Source organism: Dunckerocampus dactyliophorus, chromosome 12, assembly GCF_027744805.1.
Source record: "Dunckerocampus dactyliophorus isolate RoL2022-P2 chromosome 12, RoL_Ddac_1.1, whole genome shotgun sequence".
Classification (NCBI taxonomy): domain Eukaryota; kingdom Metazoa; phylum Chordata; class Actinopteri; order Syngnathiformes; family Syngnathidae; genus Dunckerocampus; species Dunckerocampus dactyliophorus.
The window spans coordinates 9,752,811-9,772,408 of record NC_072830.1 but is presented as its reverse complement, the minus strand read 5'-3'; the positions used below and the strand labels follow the sequence as shown (position 1 = coordinate 9,772,408).

Genomic DNA, 19,598 nt, shown 5'->3' with positions numbered 1-19,598 from the left:
TCGCTGATTTAGTATATTTCCAAACTGTTAAAATAATGCATAAAGTTAACAATAACCTGCCACCCAAAAATGTCATACAATACTTCACAAGAGAGGAGAAATATGATCTTAGGGAAAATCTAAACTTTGAAACATTTATATGCGAGAACAACGCTACAAACCCACAGCATTTCAGTATGTGGAATGAAATTATGGAACGGACTGAGCAAGGAACTCAAACAATGCAGCAAGATGAGCGAAATCAAAAACAATACAAGCAGTTGATGTTAGCAAAATACAAGGCAGACGAGTCTTGAACTTGTTTTGTTATGCTTTTGTTATGTCTCTATTTATTATTATTTATTTATTATTATACTGATATTGTGAAAAATTCTTGGTACGTTATCATATTGTTACATTACCTTATCATTATTCTATGCATTAAAAATCACATATGGAATACAGGAAGTGAATAAAATGTACCATACAAGATGTGGAACGGCTGGGGGGTAGGATTAAATAAGCTTTGCTGCTTCCTGCTCCTTTTGGACATGTGGGACTGTGAATTGAATTATGTGATGTATTCCGTTGTAACTTGCATGCATGTTCAAATAAAATTAAACCAGAACCAGAACCATACTTAAATGACCCGGCAACTAAGTGGAACTACGTTCCTCGTCACGGATCTCCTACCAGAACCGAACTCACGAGACCAGTTTGAGGGGTAAGTCACTATTGATGTGCTACCCTGCTGATGGGGGTGTCATACAACTTCATGTCAAAAAATCCAAACTATCCCTTTAGTACTTCCACCTTGTATTCCCATTACTTATTCTCTGTGGAACAATTTTACATTTCCATTTCATCTGTTTATGTCAGGTTTTTGTTTATCTACTCCCCGTTTTAACATCAAAGAAAATAATATTGGCGTTTGATATAACAACTACTTTATTTTATGGCTCTGAAACTAAATCAACAGCAAAAAGATTGGAATCTTTGGAGATGAAAAGAGCAAAGAGCAACAATGAAGAAGAACTTCATGGACGTTATAGAAGTCACTATTCCCCACTGTTGCTAACATCTCAACATGGAACATAAACTATCAAGACTGCAAAGTAACAGCAAAAAAAAACCTAACAAGCGACTGGCGAAACTTGATCTCCGACCTTCAGCCACTCGACACACTGACATGATGATGATGATAACGATGAGCTGCTTTATGGCCAAGACAAATGATCCTAAATATGTTCGAAAAGGTGAAAACAAAAAAATGAAGTGTGGAATCTGACTGACGTAGACGCGCGCACACACACACACACACACATGCACGCGTGCACATGCAGTATCTCACCCAGATGTGTTGTGTCTATTGTGACATCCCACAATGATGACGGTTGATCTGCAGGCGGTGCCCCCGAGGCCTGATCACAAACTCAGTGGGGGGAAAAAAGAAGGCGCAAGAGGAAGAAAATGGCCGCCTGGGGCTGTGGTGCGGGCAGCCGTGTGTGTGTGTGTGTGTGTGTGTGTGTGTGTGTGTGTGTGTGTGTTGGGGGTGTCGGTAGTCACCACGAGACATGCTGGCTCCCAATGAAATGTCATCATCATCATTCTAATCGTCAGCAGAGGCCCTGTGGGTTGGGAGAAGAGGTTGACCACAAAGTATGTCAACATCCTGCCGGTGGAAATTCATCCCCGGCGAGAAAGGGTGGATCTTAAAAGGTAGAAAAGAAGCAAACACGTGTCGCTCTTGTGTGACTCACAATTACGTCTGCCAATTAGCCCACCGTCTCACCTTCGGAAGCGTCCTCAGCTTCTTTCTTCAGTGAGGATGGAAGATGGATGTTCCTCCCATTTCCATGCTCTGCGATGGCGGGAGCTTTTTCTCGACGAGGGATGGCGCCGCATGATGCCTTGCCGCCGCAGGCAGGAGGGCTGGCGAACAGCCGCCGCACACACGAGGCAATACGGAGCGGAAATAACGAGCGTGAAAGGAGTCAAGAGGTGCGCTCATGCACAAATTTTCTGCACATTAAAACGCCTGCTTGGCCTTCCGGGAAAGGTCATGTTATTCAATAAGGATGCAGATAAGACATGTCGCTGCACACCTCTCTTCTTCATTATCTGGCGTGTCGGGATGCGACGTGTGACTGCTAGCATGTACCAGGGTGAAGGTTTCTACTGCGTAACAAGAGCACAGTGACACCTCCTGTCGCAAAGAGTGATCTCCAACACTTTCAAGCTTCCTGTTTGCCCCGTTTCATCCAGGGTCTGCTTCATGGCCACCCTGGTCTGGTCACGTGGCGATATCTCAGGTTATCTGACATTTCACCGCAGTCCGCCATTCAAAACACTCCTTGAAAATAGAGAGCGCACCTGTTATATAGAGAATCTTTGGCATTTTTTAGGGAGTTTTTTTTTTTTGGAGCAAGTCCTTGGAGAAAAAGAACAGCACAGTGCTCCTGTTATATTGAGGATCTTTGACGAAAATGAACAATTGAGTTCATACAGTCCTGGTTTGGAGTCTACTGTAGGAATTTGTGCAAGACGTGGCACCTATGATGATTTTTATGAAGTCCTAAGAAGGAAAGGAGGACATGTGGTCACCGGGCTGCAGAGGCACATGGGAGCTTTCAGAGCCAGCCCTCAAGATGACATGTCAATCAAAGACTTGGCATGAGGTTGGAGCCACCCAAAGGACCTGACTCACACATGCGCTTCTCCCTGCCCCCTTATACCCCAACCCCACCCCCCTCCACCTCCCACCCCTCACCTCAGTGTCCAATTACAGCCCACTCTCGTTAGCACAGTGTCGCTCCAGCCTTTGAAAGGGCGCAAGGCCGCCGCCACACAGCCGCCAAGTCGAGAGCTATGAAAAGCCGAGGCGAGAGAAGGCAAGTGCAGGCAGGACTTCTCATTACCGAGTGCTGCGGGGCGACGTGACGGGCGGCCGCCGCTGACACCGCCGAAGGTCACGCTGTCTTTGCGCTCTCTTTCAACAGGACCGACCTCCCACCGGCGCACAAGCCCGCCCCTCCCCCGCCCAAGAAGAAGAACAGTGACATGAAGGGACACTTGACGTCTGATGACATCCAGGTAGGACCCCCGCCCTCAGCATTTGTTAGCATTGCACATATACCTGTATAGTTTATACTTTTATTGCAAATGTTGATCCGAAGTGGGAGGAGAAGGTTGAAGTCACGCTAACAGGAGGGTGTGTTGTAAACATGCATGATGTAACACAACATAACACAATGATAAGGTACGATATAACACAATATAACACGTAATTATGCATGATATTGTCAGGATTGGCTTAAGCAGTGTTTTGGATCCCATGAAGCAGAGAGAGGAGTCAGTCCATGTTTATAACAAAAAGAGTCCTCACACGGGAATAAAAAACAGTACACAAAGAGAGCAAAAACCCAAGGAGTCCAACACAAAAATAACGGGCAAGGCCACGTAAAAACGAGTACAAAAAACGCTGCTACAAAAAGTGGTAGCAGGGAAAAAAACAATACGACTAAAGGCAGGTAGCTTTAGCACAAATACTAATGAGTCGCTGCTGGAGGAAGCCGGGCGGGACGTAAGAATACTCACAGTACAGGTAGGTAGGCCAGCGAGCTAAACACACGATAAGGTAACACAGAAGGCATACAAAGACAGGATGCAGGTGAAGTGCAGGAAACAATCTGGCAATGAGCTGTGAACACCAGTTTAAGAAGGCAGAAGCCCTGACGAGCTGCAGGTGTGCCACAGTAGCTCCGCCTCTGCAGGGAACAGCATGCACTGCAAGACACGGCAGATAGGCGGCAGCAGAGCGACAACACGGAGCATGAGATATATAACACAATATAACATGATGATATAGCATTTATAACACAATATAACAGGATTATATACTTCTTGCCACTTTATAGTGTATATTTTTAATGTGGGATTTCCAACTCATTTTGTCATCTATGATGTCGCCTAGAAATGTATTTTCATTCACCCTGTCAGTGTCCATGCCGTCTATTTTATTAGCATGTAAGTATCCTTTCTGCTATTACCAAATAGCATTATTATCTGTTTTTATCAAACCATCTTTTTAGTATAGGCATTTCATCGGTGATTTTTTTTTTTTTAATTAGCTCGTGTGCCAGAACAGAATGCGGTAGTATCGTCTGCAAATAATACTAGCTTTAGGTCTTTTGCGGCTTGATATAATTTATGTATAGGTTGAACAGTTTTGGCCCTAACATTGAACCCTGGGGTACGCCGCATGATATATTTAGGCTTGCAGATGTATATTCACACATTGATTCCTGTTTGCTTAGTAGCTTTTTACCCATTTCAAGACTAACACTCTGATTCCATACCTTTCTATGTTGTGGATTAAAATATTGTGATTAATTGTATCAAATGCTTTTGTTAAGTCCATAAATACTGCAGGTGCGCACTCTATGCGGTGTATAGCGTTGGTCATTTTCTCCGTTATTTCAATTAGTGCCATGGAAGTTGAAATGTTAGCTCTGTATCCATCCTCGCTGTCCGTGATTAAATCATTCTTATTCATAAATTTATCTAATCTGTTGCTGAATACCTTTTTGATAATTTTACAAAATTGTGGCTATGAAGAGAATTGGTCGGTAGTTAGTGAATTGATGTTTGTCTCCAGTTTAGAAAACTGGTACTACTTTAGCTATTTACATTTGATTTGGAAATAGTCTGAAACAGTCTGAAATGATATTACAGATGTTCATCAGTGGTTCCGCTATCTTGTTAATGACCTTTTTTTATCTTACCCATGTCGATACCATTGCAGTCAGTTGATGTTTTTGCTTTACTTTTATTGACGACATCGATTATTTTTGTCAAACCAGTAAGGAACATGGAGTTAGGATTTCTATCTATACTTTCTTCCCCCTTCTTTTGTTGACAAGTAATTTGACATATCTGTATATATATTTATCTGTTGACAAGATATAACACAAAAGACACAGCATGATATAACAATATACACGATGATACTGCATGATATCACACAATATAACAGGATGATATTGCATGATATTAAGTAGGTGTGGAGGGGAGGGCAGGGGGTTTAAAATTTGTATAGACTAATGTAGTAAAGGGTTCAACAACGCCACCCCTAAGAGGGGAATAATGAAACTAAGGCACACAGGTAAGCTTACCTTGAATGAGGCGACAGAGACACTGGCTCCATTTACAATATTTATTATTCTTATTACAAATCCTTAAAACAGACTTTTATTTCAAGTTAATTAAAATAGTGGCTCTCGCAGCTCCTGGGAAAAAAACACAATTTTTACAACATAAACATTTGCAAAATGTTTGCAAACAAATGTTTGCACAAACATGTGCAAAATAGAGCAACAGTTCAGTCAGTTCTGACTTGACTCAAGTCAACGCGAGCGGCACAGTTCGTTGTTTGGTGAGGGAAAAGCGTTCCGTAGGGGGGAGTGGGGTAGCTCCCGCAGAAAGCCCCAAACGTAGCCCCCAACTAGTTGTAGACACTGGAGGGTTGCTCGCATTTACCAAGCGTGCATTAGCCGCAGTAGAAAAGCGGCATTAACAGCAAGCAGACGGGACCGGCGGACATGCAGTACCGGCACAACAAACATGCAATATGTGTCAGCTCGGAAATTTGCACACGGGCAACACGGCAGCGTCTACCAAAAACAGAAAAAAAGGACGAATAAATCAAATTGGAATAGACAGCTCATGCACCAGGAAGACGGACATACTTACCACTCGACAGCAAGCTTGTCGCTCATTGAGAGAGAGGCGAGAGGCGCAGACACGGGAGCCTATAAACATAGCATAGAGGCTATAAGCTAAGCTAAGCTATGCGCTACGCCGTGACCAGGGGGAACCCTACCTTGAGTTTAGTTGCGCGCGGCATGTGTCCGCGAGCGGCATTAACCCCGTTTATGCAGCGGCTGTCTGTGCTGCCGAGAGGCACGAAGCGAACGCGGAAGTGAACGCCGAAGGGCACCCAGCGAGAGGTCAAAGGGCGAGTGACAAAGCAGCAGGCACTCTTATAGAACGTCACCTAGCGCTAGCAACCAATGAGGATCAGTCCAATAAGCAGTGCACGTGTCTTCTCATATCACCACATCGGGATGAGCCGGATACTCGTTTTAAACGAGTATCCGTTACAGATAATGCATTTTGCAGAGTACGAGCATGAAACGAGTACAGCTCGTCATTACCCGTAATCATGATGAAGGAAAATCCACAATGGGTAACTACTTATTCACTCTTCACGCTCTGTGATTGGCCAGTCACACACAGCGACCACCTAGACAGACTTCCTAAAGCCAGAGAGAGGAGTACGCGATGCATTTGACAAGACAGAGTTGAGAACGGCTTGTGTCACGTTGATCACTGTCTCCACTCCGAACGGGTTTTTTTAAAAAAGATTTTCCTCAGCTCAGCTCGTATCTAAAGTTGGTAAACTTGTTTCGTTACGTACGACAAACAAAACTTTAAAAAGGCTCGTTTTGCGTCGGTCACTGCCGGTGTGTTTTAATTTGACTGGGGATATAAAGTCAGTTGGAAAACTTTGCTCGTACTACTGAACGCGGTGCTTTTGAGAACACTAAAGTGAGCAAGGCTGACAGATTATTTCCCTGTTGGCCTTCACTGGACGTTTGCATGAATCACCAACTTCACACAGATCATAAAAAAATAATTAAATAATAAAGTCTTACAGATGACTAACACACAAACGCAGTACACATATAGCTGAATAATAAACAATAAATATCGCAACTTCTGATCAATCCATGTCAATTTCAGACTTAAAGCAATGGATCGAATGTAAGCCCCACCCGTTTCTGGTTAAACCACACCCACTTATGGCTTATGCCCCTCCCACTTTGAGTACAGCTACGGATACAGATAACTTAGATGGATATAGATACAGATACAAATAGTGGTGTACTCACGCATCCCTAACATTAACATAACACGATGATATAGCACGATATTACACAATATAACGCAATTACATTGCATGATATAACACAATATAACACAATGATACAGCATGATATAACAGGATATGACATGATGATATAGCACGATATAACACAATGATATTGCATGATATAACACAATATAACACAATGATACAGCATGATATAACACGATATGACATGATGATATAGCATGATATAACACAATGATATTGCATGATATAACACAATGATACAGCATGATATAACACGATATGACATGATGATATAGCACGATATAACACAATGATTATTGCATGATATAACACAATATAACACAATGATACAGCATGATATAAAACGATATGACATGATGATATAGCACGATATAACACAATATAACACAATGATACAGCATGATATAACACGATATGACATGATGATATAGCATGATATAACACGATCATATAGCATGGTATAAAACAACGTGTGTAACGGTTATTGTGGAATTTCACCTGCTAGATTTTCCAATGAAGTAGAAAACAAATACAACAAATACACTTAACTTTGCCCAGCGACATGGCCAAGGAGAATCCTGAACTCTTTCTGTTTGGTCTTCCCTGCTACAGTGGAACACGTTTATGTCGACTGGCTGGCGACATAACTAAAATGGAAAAGGAAACTTCCCATTGCATTTACTTGCAAATGTATCCAGACACGCAGAATGGCTGATAATAAAGGATGGAATCTTTTTCACTCTGATCATATTCATAATGCTAATATTAATACTGATAATGATAATATTAATACTGACATTAATGATGATAATATTAATAAAGACAATTGTTACAGACAGTCAGGTGGAGATCCCAATATGCAGAGCCAGACACAATCCAGGTCAAAAATAGTCTCTTTAATTTAGTCGAGCAGGAACCAAACAACAAAGGAATCACAAAAAGTCCAGAATCCAAACTGAGGTAGAACGGTGCAACTAAGGTAGTAAAACAAAAGGCACCGTGGAAAAAGGCAAAACTCACTGATGAGCAGACGGCGTCACAGGAGGCAAGGAGCACGTGGAACAGGCTTATAACAAACACAGCATTCTTAAGGCCAAGAGCACAGTAGCAAACAAACTGGTGTATCGCAGGCCGCATGCAAACCAGTAGTACAATCCCACGTCCTCCTCCTGCAGCCATGTGGCTTAAGAGCCCTTGATGACAAAGTGGCTACAGGTGTGCCTCGTGGCGCCGCCCACTCAGGGAGTGAAGGGATCTACAAAGAAGCACACAGAGGTCAAAAGGTGACAACACCAAAATGAAAACAGAACCTTAACAGATAATGTTGATAATGAGGAGCGATAAAAACACACACAGGACTGGACTTGTTACCTTATCATGAATAATTATTATTATGCATTATTATTATTACGTATTATTATTATTTATTATTATGCATTATTGGCGATTAATAAAATATCTATCTATCTATCTATCTGTCTATCTGTCTGTCTGTCTATCTGTCTGTCTATCTACCTATTGCTTATGCTAATATTAATAAAGATAATGGTAAACATGGTTGCTGTGTCTCGTGCAGGTGGTCCATCTGGACAAAGACGAGGAGATGCAGAAGCTCCCGCTCCAGCCACCTTATTACGACATGGCGCCCTCTGAGTCCACCCCCTTCACCGATAAGCCGGTGAGTACCCGCCCCGAGCGGCTCCATCAAGGGGGTGTCTCCGGCCGCCGCCCGCTGCCCGCTTTCTGCTGCTCGTAACTTGCCAGTGAGAAACCAAGCATCTGATGTGAAATGATTTACACCTTTACACTTGATATGTGCTGAAATTCCACGATGAGCTCCACTCACCTCTGCTGGCTGCACCCTCCATACCCCCTCGGCTCTTGATGGTAAAAAGTAGATTGGAGGTTTCATGACATGCCAGGTCTGTAAATCCACTCATTGCTTGGGCTAAGCTCTTTATCTCATTATTTACACCAGCACCTCGCCGCCCGCACACACCTGACCCCGACACCACCCCAGCCCAGCCTCACCTCTCCATAATCCGAAGCCTTAATGACTTCCTTTAGTGGCCACACTTTCATACGTAGCATAATCTCAAGCGTTGATCAGGAAATGTTAGGCCTTGCGTCAGGCGCTATGCTACGCCAAGACCCGCCGCAACCGCCCCATGTCGCCCCCCACTCTAGTCTCAGCTTTAGTTTGCTTTGGCTGGAGTTTCTGGTTCGTGTTACACAAAGTTTTGGGGGCTTTTAGACACTGGGTATGTTGTGTGTGTGTGTGTGTGTGTGTGTGTGTGTGTGTGTTTACTGTTGTTTTTCAGAGCTTATTATGAATTTCATATGCAGCTGAAGTCTTATGGAGTGAACCCTGAACGTATGCTAAACCAGAAGCAGTGAAGGCATCGCCAAACAATCGAAAACATTCATCAGACCTTTAAGCCCAAATAGCAGAAGCTTTGTGTGTCAGACATCAATCTTTGATGAAGAAAAGAAAATACTTTAAATGTTAAAAAAGTTTATGAAGGTTTAGTCCAGGCTGCTCCAAACTAAAATAAAAAAAAGAGGTTTAACTTTTTCACATGACTGTAAAAGACATTAGTGGCACCTCCTATGTCCAGCCATCAATCCATCCATCTTCTTTCGCTTATCCGAGGTGATTGTCGCCGGGGAAGCAGCTTAAGCAGGGATGCCCAAACTTCCCTCTCCCCGGCTACTTCGTCCAACTCTTCCTGGCAGATCCCGAGGCATTCCCAGGCCAGCTGAGAGACATCGTCTCTCCAATGTGTCTTGGGTCTTCCCCGAGGTCTCCCACCGGGTCAGACGTGCCCTGAACACCTCCCCAGGGAGGGGTCCGGGAGGCATCCTGACCATCCTGAACACCTCACCTGGCTCCTTTCAATAGGGAGGAGAAGCGGTTCTCCTGGACTTTCTCCCAGATGACAGTGCTTCTCACCTTATCTGTAAGGGAGAGCCCAGCCACCCTATGGAGAAAACTCATTTCGACCGCTTGTACCCGCCATCTTGTCCTTTCGGTCATGACCATATGTGAGAGTAGGAACGTAGATCCACCGCTAAATTGAGAGGTTTGCCTTTCGGCTCAGCTCCCTCTTCACTACAACGAACCGATACAGAATCCGCATCACTGCAGATGCCGCACCAATCTGTTCGTCAATCTCGCATTTCATCCTTCCCTCATTTGTGAGCAAGACCGGATTTGGGGCAGGATCTCATCCCCGACCTGGAGATCTCTTTTCCAGGCAAGAACCATGGAATTCGATCAGTGAGAGATGAAGATCAAGGCCAATGAAGCCATCAGAACCACACGATCTGCAAGAAGCAGAGACCCAATCCTGCAGCCATCAAACCGGATCCCTTCAACATCCTGACTGCACCTAGAAGTTCTGTCCATAAAAGTAATGGACAGAATCGTTCTGACACCGGTCATTTAGGGAACGAACCGACTGAATTCGGTGGTCCGGTAACCCATACGCCCCGAGTACTCCCCACAGATTCCTCTAGGAACACGGTCAAATGCCTTCTGCAAGTCCCCAAAACACATGTAGACTGGTTGGGCAAACTCCCATGCACCCTCAATGACCCTGCTGAGAGTGTAGAGTAGGTCCACAGTTCCACAACCACAACGAAAACCACACTGCTCCTGAATCTAAGATCCAACTATTCAGCGGATCCTCCTCTTCAGAACCCCTGAATAGACCTTACCAGGAAGGCTGAGGAGTGTGATCCCACGACAATTGGAACGCAACTTCTTACAAAGGGGGACCACCACCCCTGTCTGCCTCGATGTAATGCTTCTCGCAAGGGCCTTTAGGAAGTCTGGGCAGATCTCATCCACCCCTGGGGCCCTGCCACTGAGAAGCTTCTTGACCACCTTGGAAACCTCAACCCCAGAGTCCCCAGGCACGGCTTCCTCATTGGAAGATGTGTCGGTGGGATTGAGGAGGTATTGGTAGTATTCCTTCTACCGGTCCACAACATCTCGAGTCAAGGTCAGCAGCACACCATCCCCACCATACAGTGTTGACAGTGTACTGTTTCCCCTTCCCAAGATGGCGGATGGTAGTCCAGAATCTCTTTGAAACCGTCCGGAAGTCATTCTCCATGGTTTCCCCAAACTCCTCCCACGTCCTTACGGCCACAGTTCTGGGCAGCCGCCTCGAAAATGGAGGCACGGAACTTGGCTCCCTGTGTGTTATGTTGAGAATACATTGTATGACATGCTAGCACCAGTCCAGGGTGTACCTTGCCTTCTGCCCAAACACAGCTGGGATAGGCTCCAGCATACCCTAACCTTAGTGAGGACAAGAGGAAATGGCTGGATGGACATGCCAGCATGCATGTAATTAGCATGTTTTTGACTAAAGACTTTGATAGTCCAACCTGATTGGTTAAATTTACTCCATAGCACAGGCAACATGGTCGGGTTGCACCTTTTCACACATTTTCACCCTTCATCAGTACAAGAGTTCCCCACCTTGCCTTTTCACATGACGTAATGCATCATTATTATTATCTTTGACTGACTTCAAACCATGTTTGCGTCTATGTTCAAATCTTATGCAATAACTTGTAAAACACAGACAGATAAGAGGAAGCTGCTATCATTTTTTTCTTTGTCAAAAACAAAGAAAATAAGACAAAAATGAAGTGATGCTAACACACACATCCAACATCAGGCTCATTTTATCACAACACACACACAAACACACACAATAAAATGAAATATTACTTAAATAAACATATGACCTTCATGTGAACCTCCGCCAGGGCAAAACGACCTTCATTTGGATCAGCATATGCCCAACGTAGTGTTTACATTTACATATATTTTTAATTTCAACAGCAGAAGCGCTATATGTATATCAATCACTCATTCATTGTGACTCATTTAGAACGGTTACCTTCAAAGACACCACGTAATTTAAATTGAATTCACTTGTTTTGAATTTATTTTCTGTGATTTCCAAGCATACTTAAATGCAGCAAATTGTACTTCCACAGTAAGAGTTACATTACTGAGTGATAAGAATATCCACTTACTGTTTTTCTTTATTTTTCTGTTTATTTAGACCACACACACACACACACACATAATAAAGATGTTGTTGTGATGTTCAGAGTGTCAGTGAAAGCATCTCACAGTGGTCTATTGACAATGAGGAAGTGTTGTTCCGAGGAGGACTAGAGACATGTTTGTTTATTTTTGTTGTCATTGTTACATTTGTCAACAGAAATGTACCTTTAGTTGTATCAGGCATTAAAACAGACAAGAAACTGAAGAAGCGAGGGTGGTCTATTCATTTTTTCCATGACTGTAGGGTGTTGGAATTGCACTGCTGTAAAGTTAGCATCATCCTGATGGCGCTTGGACTCACGCTAGGTCGGTTGTCGTAGAACATCCCATTTGACTTTGCAAGTTTAGCAAGACTGACTCGCTAGCAAAGTGCAGAGTTCCTAATGATGATTCTCCAAGGGTAAAACACAATCTGCCCATTCCCATTGTGAGGTGGCTCCAATTTTCCCCCTGATTGCACCCAGCTCATGACAAATATTCCACATATTTAAATAAGCAGACAGTGCAGCAGACCAGCGCTGAGGGCGGGAATGAGAGGCCGCAGATGTGAATTATGAATGTGAATTTATGTAAAAGCCTCAATCTTTTGCATGTCTTCCTCCCTTGGATGGAGATGGAGAGCAGCAAAGTGTCATCCTTTTCCTCCTCTCTCCGTGCCCTCCATCCAAAGACATGACCCAAAGAGGTAGATCACATCTGATATCAATTGTTGATTTCATGATTTATTTTAATAGTGTTTGCATCAATTGTCAGAGAAGAACATATTTTTCCTTTTGCTTTTTTTCACAGCAAACGGAACATACTGTAGATTTCACATCACTGTTTCAGTCTTCATCAAACTTCTTCAGGGCATTCTTTATTTTTTTATCTACCTGAAATCGATGTGCAGACCACACCAATCAATCAGAAGCCAAAAAATAACACACTAATGATCTATTTTGCTTGTCAGCTAAGTTCCTGGGATCGTGATAAGGTTCCAAATCGTGTGTTTTGGTGATCATCAGGCTTGTTAATGTTGTATGCCAGTCATGACAGACTTAAGTTAGCCTCTTCTATCAGCTTTCTTTGCTTGATTCCGCTTCAAGCAACTTTAGGCCCCTGTCCACATGGAAATGTTCCTGGGATTTTTTTTTGCAGTTTGGAAAAAACACTGTGCCACACTGTGCCAGATGAGTAAATAGTTGCATCCAGACGGGAGAGGATCACTGGGTGAAAAGGATGCAATACACAAGGTACACCTGTGTGTGGCGCTGTGAACAGAAATGCAGATGGAACCACATGACATACTAAATGACAGAAGAAGAAAGTCATGTTGGAATATAAGACAACAAAATATCAGGAGAATGTCAACTGGGGTGACTCGTGCCAGTAGAAATATTCAGATACTATGTTAGCATGTCGGCTTGTCACTGTCACGTGACGGTGACGTAATTGTTTTCAGGAAGTAGAGCTTGCTTGTCCACACGGCAATGACAAGCCGCCTCTTTAAGATTTTCTGGAAGCTGTTTTGAAAAAATACTGTTTCAGGGCACCCAGAATGGATGAAAGGCTGAAAGGATCAAATAGTTTTCCGTTTCCATGTGGATAGCCCCTTACTGTTGACATGCTGCCTTTAAGTGGCCACTTCAGCGTGTTGAGAAGACTGAGAGGAGGGAAAAAAAAGTATTTTTAGGCTTGGTGGTGAAGGCATTGTGTTCATTGATTAGCTCGTTTTAGTCATTAACTCCGTCACTTGGGCCAAGTGCTCATCGGGTCAATTGGTCCTTCAATCACACACGCTAGCTACCGACCGTGTCTCAGCGTCTGCATGACTGCAGCGTCTTGTCAATGAAACAGAGCCAACATTTGTAGCTGCTTTTCTAAATAAACAACGTTTTTGTGTGCAAGACTCTGAAGCAATGTTTTTTAAAGACAGATTATTGTGAGGGAACGATGGAACGTGAGATGGACAGGCGGTGCAGCGTCGGCAGTGATGCGGACTCTGCGTGGTCCCTTGTTGTGAAGAAGAAGAATCCCTCCGTGGCAGACGTCTCTGTGACACTCTCCCGTTTTTTTCTATTTTTTGCTATTTTATTGTTCATTTTGGACATTCAATACACTCACACAGTTCATTACAACAGAGAGACACTTTTGAACATCGGCAGGGTTCACCATGAACTTTCATTTGGCCTCTCAGACTTTGCCTTTCTTCTGCGCCGGGAGAACGCAGCAGCCTGCGGGCCTGGTGAGCTGAATACCCGGCAAGCAAAGCATCCGAGGCGTAAACGAGGCAAGCGGGCCGGCCTGCATGCTAGGCTAAAAGCTAGAGCAACTAGGCCACCGCTACCAAGCCTGCTGCTAGCCAACGTCCGATCTCTTGAAAAAAAGATGGACGAACTCAAGAGCAAGGATTACAGCTCAACGTGAGATCAGGGAATGCTGTGTGCCCACCTTCACAGAAACCTGGCTGAAGGAGGATATACCGGACTCGGCGATCTAGTTGGAAACATTTGCTGCTTACCGGGGAGATCGGACTTTAGCGTCTGGTAAACACAGAGGTGGCGGCGTCTGTGTTTACGTAAACAAACGGTAATGCACAGACGTACAGACGATGGAAAAGCACTGCTCGCAAGACATTGAGCTGCTGATGGTGAAATGCAGACCTTTTTATTTGCCTCGTGAGTTTAGCGCTGTGTATTTAACTGCTGTTTACATCCCACCATGAGCTAACACCGCTAACGCACTAAGCCTCCTGCATGACATCATTGATAAACACGCGACCAAACACACGGACGCTGTATTCATTATATCTGGCGATTTCAATCACTGTAACCTCAGGACTGTCCTCCCCAAATATTACCAGCATGTGAGCTTTCCCACAAGGGAAAATAACATCCTGGACCAAGTCTACAGCAACATGAAAGGTGCTTTGAAGGCTGTTCCAAGACCCCACTTTGGAAAGGCTGACCACATCTCCATATTCCTTTATCCAACATACAGACAACTTCTTAAAAAAGCTCCCCCTGTACATACAGCAGTTAAAGTGTGGAATGAAGAAACAGATCAAGTACTTCAGGACTGCTTTGGCTGCACAAACTGGGATGTGTTTAAAACTGCAGCGGGGAGGGAAGATTGTACTGTTGATTTGGATGAATATGCTTCTGCTGTTACTGGCTACATTAGCACATGCATAGAGACTCTTACCACCACCAAGTATTACAGAAAATACCCTAATCAAAAACAGTGGATGAACTGTGATGTAAGGGCTAAGCTACGTGCTCGTTCGACTGCATTTGTCATGGGCACCACTGAGGACTACAAAAGGCCAGATATGACCTGAGGAGGTCCATACGAGAGGCCAAAAGACAGTACAGACAGAAGCTGGAGGGCTACTATTCCACCTCAGACACCCGGAGCATGTGGGCGGGGCTCCAGCACATCACAGACTATTGACAGCAGAGTAGCGTAGCCACGTCCAGCCAAACCACACTTCCAGATGAGCTGAATGAATTCTACGCCCGCTTTGACACCCAAACTCCTGATGAGCAGAGAGGGTGGCTGGACTTGGGGAGCACACAGGACTCACCTCTCATGGTGACATCAGCTGATGTGCGCAGGGTTCTGAACAAAACAAACCCACGAAAAGCAGCAGGCCCAGACAACATCTCAGGACGTGCACTTCGGGTTTGCTCATCAGAGCTAGCTGATGTGCTTGCTGACATATTTAACCTGTCGCTTGCACAAGCATCTGTACCGACCTGCTTTAAGTCCACCACCATAGTGCCCGTACCCAAGAAGAGCAACGTGACCTGCTTGAATGACTATCGCCCTATAGCACTCACTCCTATTGTAATGAAGTGCTTTGAAAGGATAGTCATGACCCACATCAAAAAGAGCATCCCGGCGGCAACTGTGGACCCTCTACAGTTTGCATATCGCCAGAACCGGTCCACTGATGATGCAGTCAACACTGCCATCCACACAGCCCTTTCTCACCTACAGGGCCAGGACACATACGTCAGAATGCTATTTATAGACTATAGCTCTGCTTTTAATACAGTCAGCCCCCACAAACTCACAAATAAGCTCCTCACACTTGGCGTGTCACCCTCCCTCTGTAACTGGGTGTTTAACTGTCTCACAGGCAGGCCCCAGTCAGTCAGAGTCCACAATCGCACATCCAGCTCAAGAATTGTGAGCACTGGGACCCCACAGGGGTGTGTGCTGAGTCCGCTCCTCCACACGCTCTTCACCTACAATTGCGTGGCCTCCCAGAACACCAGCATCATTAAATTTGCGGATGACACTACAGTCATCGGACTGATCACTGGTGGTGTTGAAACATCATACAGAAGAGAGGTGGCGGACCTCATAGCTTGGTGTCGTGATAACAATCTCCTTCTCAATACAGATAAGACTAAAGAGATGATCATCGACCCAAGAACAAGGGAAAAGGAGCCGCATAGACCCCTGTTTATTGATGAGACTGAGGTGGAGAGGGTGAAAACCTTCAAGTTCCTTGGCACACACATCAGCGAGGACCTCACCTGGTCTCACAACACCCAACAAATTATGAAGAAGTCCCAAAGGAGACTGTACTTCCTGAGAAGACTGAGGAAATCTGGCATGTCCGCCACAATCCTGAGTTGCTTCTACAGATGCACTATCGAAAGTGTCCTTACCGCCTTCATCACTGTTTGGGACGGTAACTGTACAACACGTGATAGGAAGGCACTACAGCGGGTGATCAAGACCTCACAGAACATTGTTGGGGCAGCCCTCCCCTTGCTGCAAGACATTTATAAATCTAGAGTCCTACGCAGAACACACAACCTCATCAAGGACAGCACACATCCACAACACTCATTATTCACACTCCTACCATCAGAGTTTGAAGTCCAGGACCACAAGGCTGGCAAACAGCTTTTACCCACAGGCCATCAGGCTTCTCAACGAAGCACTCACACACGCTGCACGAAACACACGCACACACTCATAGCACTGTATTATTTATTTATTTATTTATTTATTTATTTATTTATTTATTTATTTATTTATTTGTATTAATGTCTCTTCTGTTGTTGTTGCTTAATTTATTTGTTAATATGTTTCTTATGTTCTTATTCTTTCTTGTGTTTTCTTTCTTTTCTTGGGAGAATGAACAGAATAAGAATTTCATTGCATAGTAGAACTACCTGTTTTACTATGCATATGACAATAAAACTCTTGAATCTACCATCACCTATGGTCATAAGCTTTGGGTAGTGACCGAAAAGACAAGATGGGGGGTACAAGCGGACGAAATGAGTTTTCTCCTTAGGCTGGCTGGGCTCTCCCTTAGAGATAAGGTGAGAAGCACCGTCATCCGGGAGAAACTAGGAGTAGAAGTGCTGCTCCTCCGCATTGAGAGGAGCCAGATAAGATGGCTCGGGCATCTGGCCAGGATGCCTTGCGCACGCCTCCCTGGGGAGGTGTTCAGGGCACGTCCGACTGGTAGGAGGCCTCGGGGAAGACCCAGGACATGTTAGGGAGACTATGTCTCTCAACTGGCCTGGGAATACCTCCGGATCCTCTGGGAGGAGCTGGACAAAATTAGCCGGGGAGAGGGAAGTCTGGGCTTCCCTGCTTAGGCAACTCCACCTCGGATAAGAGGTAGAAGAAGGATGGAAAATTTCTTTTATTTTTGCAATATGCCAATAAAAAAAACAAGTGTAGGGCCTAAAATGGCCCTTGGGCCAAATTTTGGACGGTGCTGACTTAAATGTACCTGTCATGCCTCGCTGTACCGAGTGTGTGAAGCTTTCATGTTGGCAGATACTGGGCGTGTTTGTGTGTACTTTTTCATTTGTGTCCTTTTGGCTGCTTTGTGTTGTAATGCACGAGTGGCGTTCATTGCACTTGTGCATTGTCACCTGCCGCTCTTCATCTCTCCGCCGCTGTCGCTCCTCACACGCCTCTCGCCCTTTCTTGTCTCCAGAACTCGGGCCACAAGGACTGTGAGGTCCAGTACGCGGAGCTGGATACTGCAGCCTTGGCCTCGTCTCCCAGCCCGCGAAGCTCCGCTCTGTCTGGCCCCGGGGACCTTGTCGAGTATGCAACCATCCAGCCTAGCTCACACTAGCGCATGCCATTATAGGCCTTTCCCCTCAGACTTTGGCCTGCAGGTACACAGACCCATGCACTCATCCTCTTCCTCCTCCTGTCACATGCGCCGACCTCCCCTTTTAAAGATCCTCACCCTCACTGTCCACCTTGTCCTTTGGTGTCGGCCATCTTTCTTGGCGCTGCTGTGCAGACCTGCTGTTATTTCCACATCACTGACACACTCCTGGCTCAGGCTATGTCCACACCAACATGGATATTTTTTTGTATACATTTCCGCCTTTCATCCACACACAAACATCAGATGGAACATAAATTCGCATTTCATGTCAGCCTTTATTGAACTTTTTCAACACTTTTTTCAAAATACTTTTGGTCTACATGGAAATCAACATGCAGGGCATGCCAAAGTCACAGGGGGCGCTGATGTTCCAAGCTGTTGGTAGACGGCAGTCATCGTTGGCCAGACAGTAGCAATAAAAATTATAATTGCCAACTAGCATAAAGTGTGCTTTGGTCATCATTAGCCTGTTTCCGCTGTATGTTTATACAAGTACAATATATACAATATGAGCCAATATGAGGAATTCAGGGTAAAACTCAGAGCTTTGGCACAGAGGAGATTTTGACTATCTGAGACACCTCATTTGTGTCTTCAGACTTTGCTTCCTCTACGGAAGGTGAAGGTGTGGGATTGAGAAGGGCTTCCTTTTAGTGCCAGATAATATCCTCAGTTGAGTACAGCAGGCCTCTGTTCCCACTGTAAACGGTGTGGACAGGGCACTGCTTCCCCTTTATGAGGTGCCGGATGGTTTGCCAGAACCTCTTCGAGGCTCACCAAAATACCCAAAGCCGAAGCCCCATGCAGCTTGGCCTGCCAATACCTGTCAGCTGCTTCTGGAGTCCCACAAGCCATACCTTCACCACATGTTTGGGCCTGCCAGGTCCGGCATCCTCCCCCACCATCCATTCCAACTCATCAGCAGGTGTTGAGTTCACAGCTCAGCCCCGGTGTGTGCAAAACATGCAGCTGCAGGTCTGATGATACGCCGTAGGGTGCCCTGATGGACCCCAAGAAGGCCAGGTACTCTGAGTTGTCCTTTGGTGCATACGCACAAACCTGGATGGACCTTTTCCATTCCCAGATTTTTTAACTGTACTGCGTGGAAGGAGATTTTTTTCACACCTTAGAAAACATCCATGTTGGTGTGACATGGCCTCAGAGATGCAGCGTCAAAAACGGAAGCAAAAGTAGCCTGTAAAACCTGCGAGAACGTGTAAAAATCACCATTTAGTCAAAATGCTGCAATGTACATCATACACTTTACCTTTTTTCATGCATGAGTTATCGTGTGAATGGAGTGGAAATCATATGCTTTGAAAATAGCTCACCATCAAGCAGCCAATCATGGAGACGCACAAAGGTTTCTCCAGAAGTGTTTATGCCACTCTTGTCTCCATCCATCA

At 44.8% G+C, this 19,598-nt stretch overlaps 1 protein-coding gene across 5 annotated transcripts in view; it reads left to right on the top strand.

The window, feature by feature from the left end:
• The window catches only part of nectin1b (nectin cell adhesion molecule 1b), a 163,369-nt gene that overhangs the window by 129,893 nt on the left and 13,878 nt on the right, over positions 1 to 19,598 (top strand). For 2 of the 5 annotated variants that reach the window (XM_054794083.1, XM_054794080.1), the window contains exons 8-10: positions 2,981 to 3,072; positions 8,535 to 8,636; positions 18,007 to 18,119. In XM_054794083.1, the coding sequence (XP_054650058.1) occupies positions 2,981 to 3,072; positions 8,535 to 8,636; positions 18,007 to 18,119 (307 nt within the window). Of the gene's footprint in view, positions 1 to 2,978; positions 3,073 to 8,534; positions 8,637 to 18,006; positions 18,194 to 19,598 lie in introns of all 5 variants that reach the window. The other 3 variants (XM_054794082.1, XM_054794081.1, XM_054794079.1) reach the window with 3 other exon arrangements.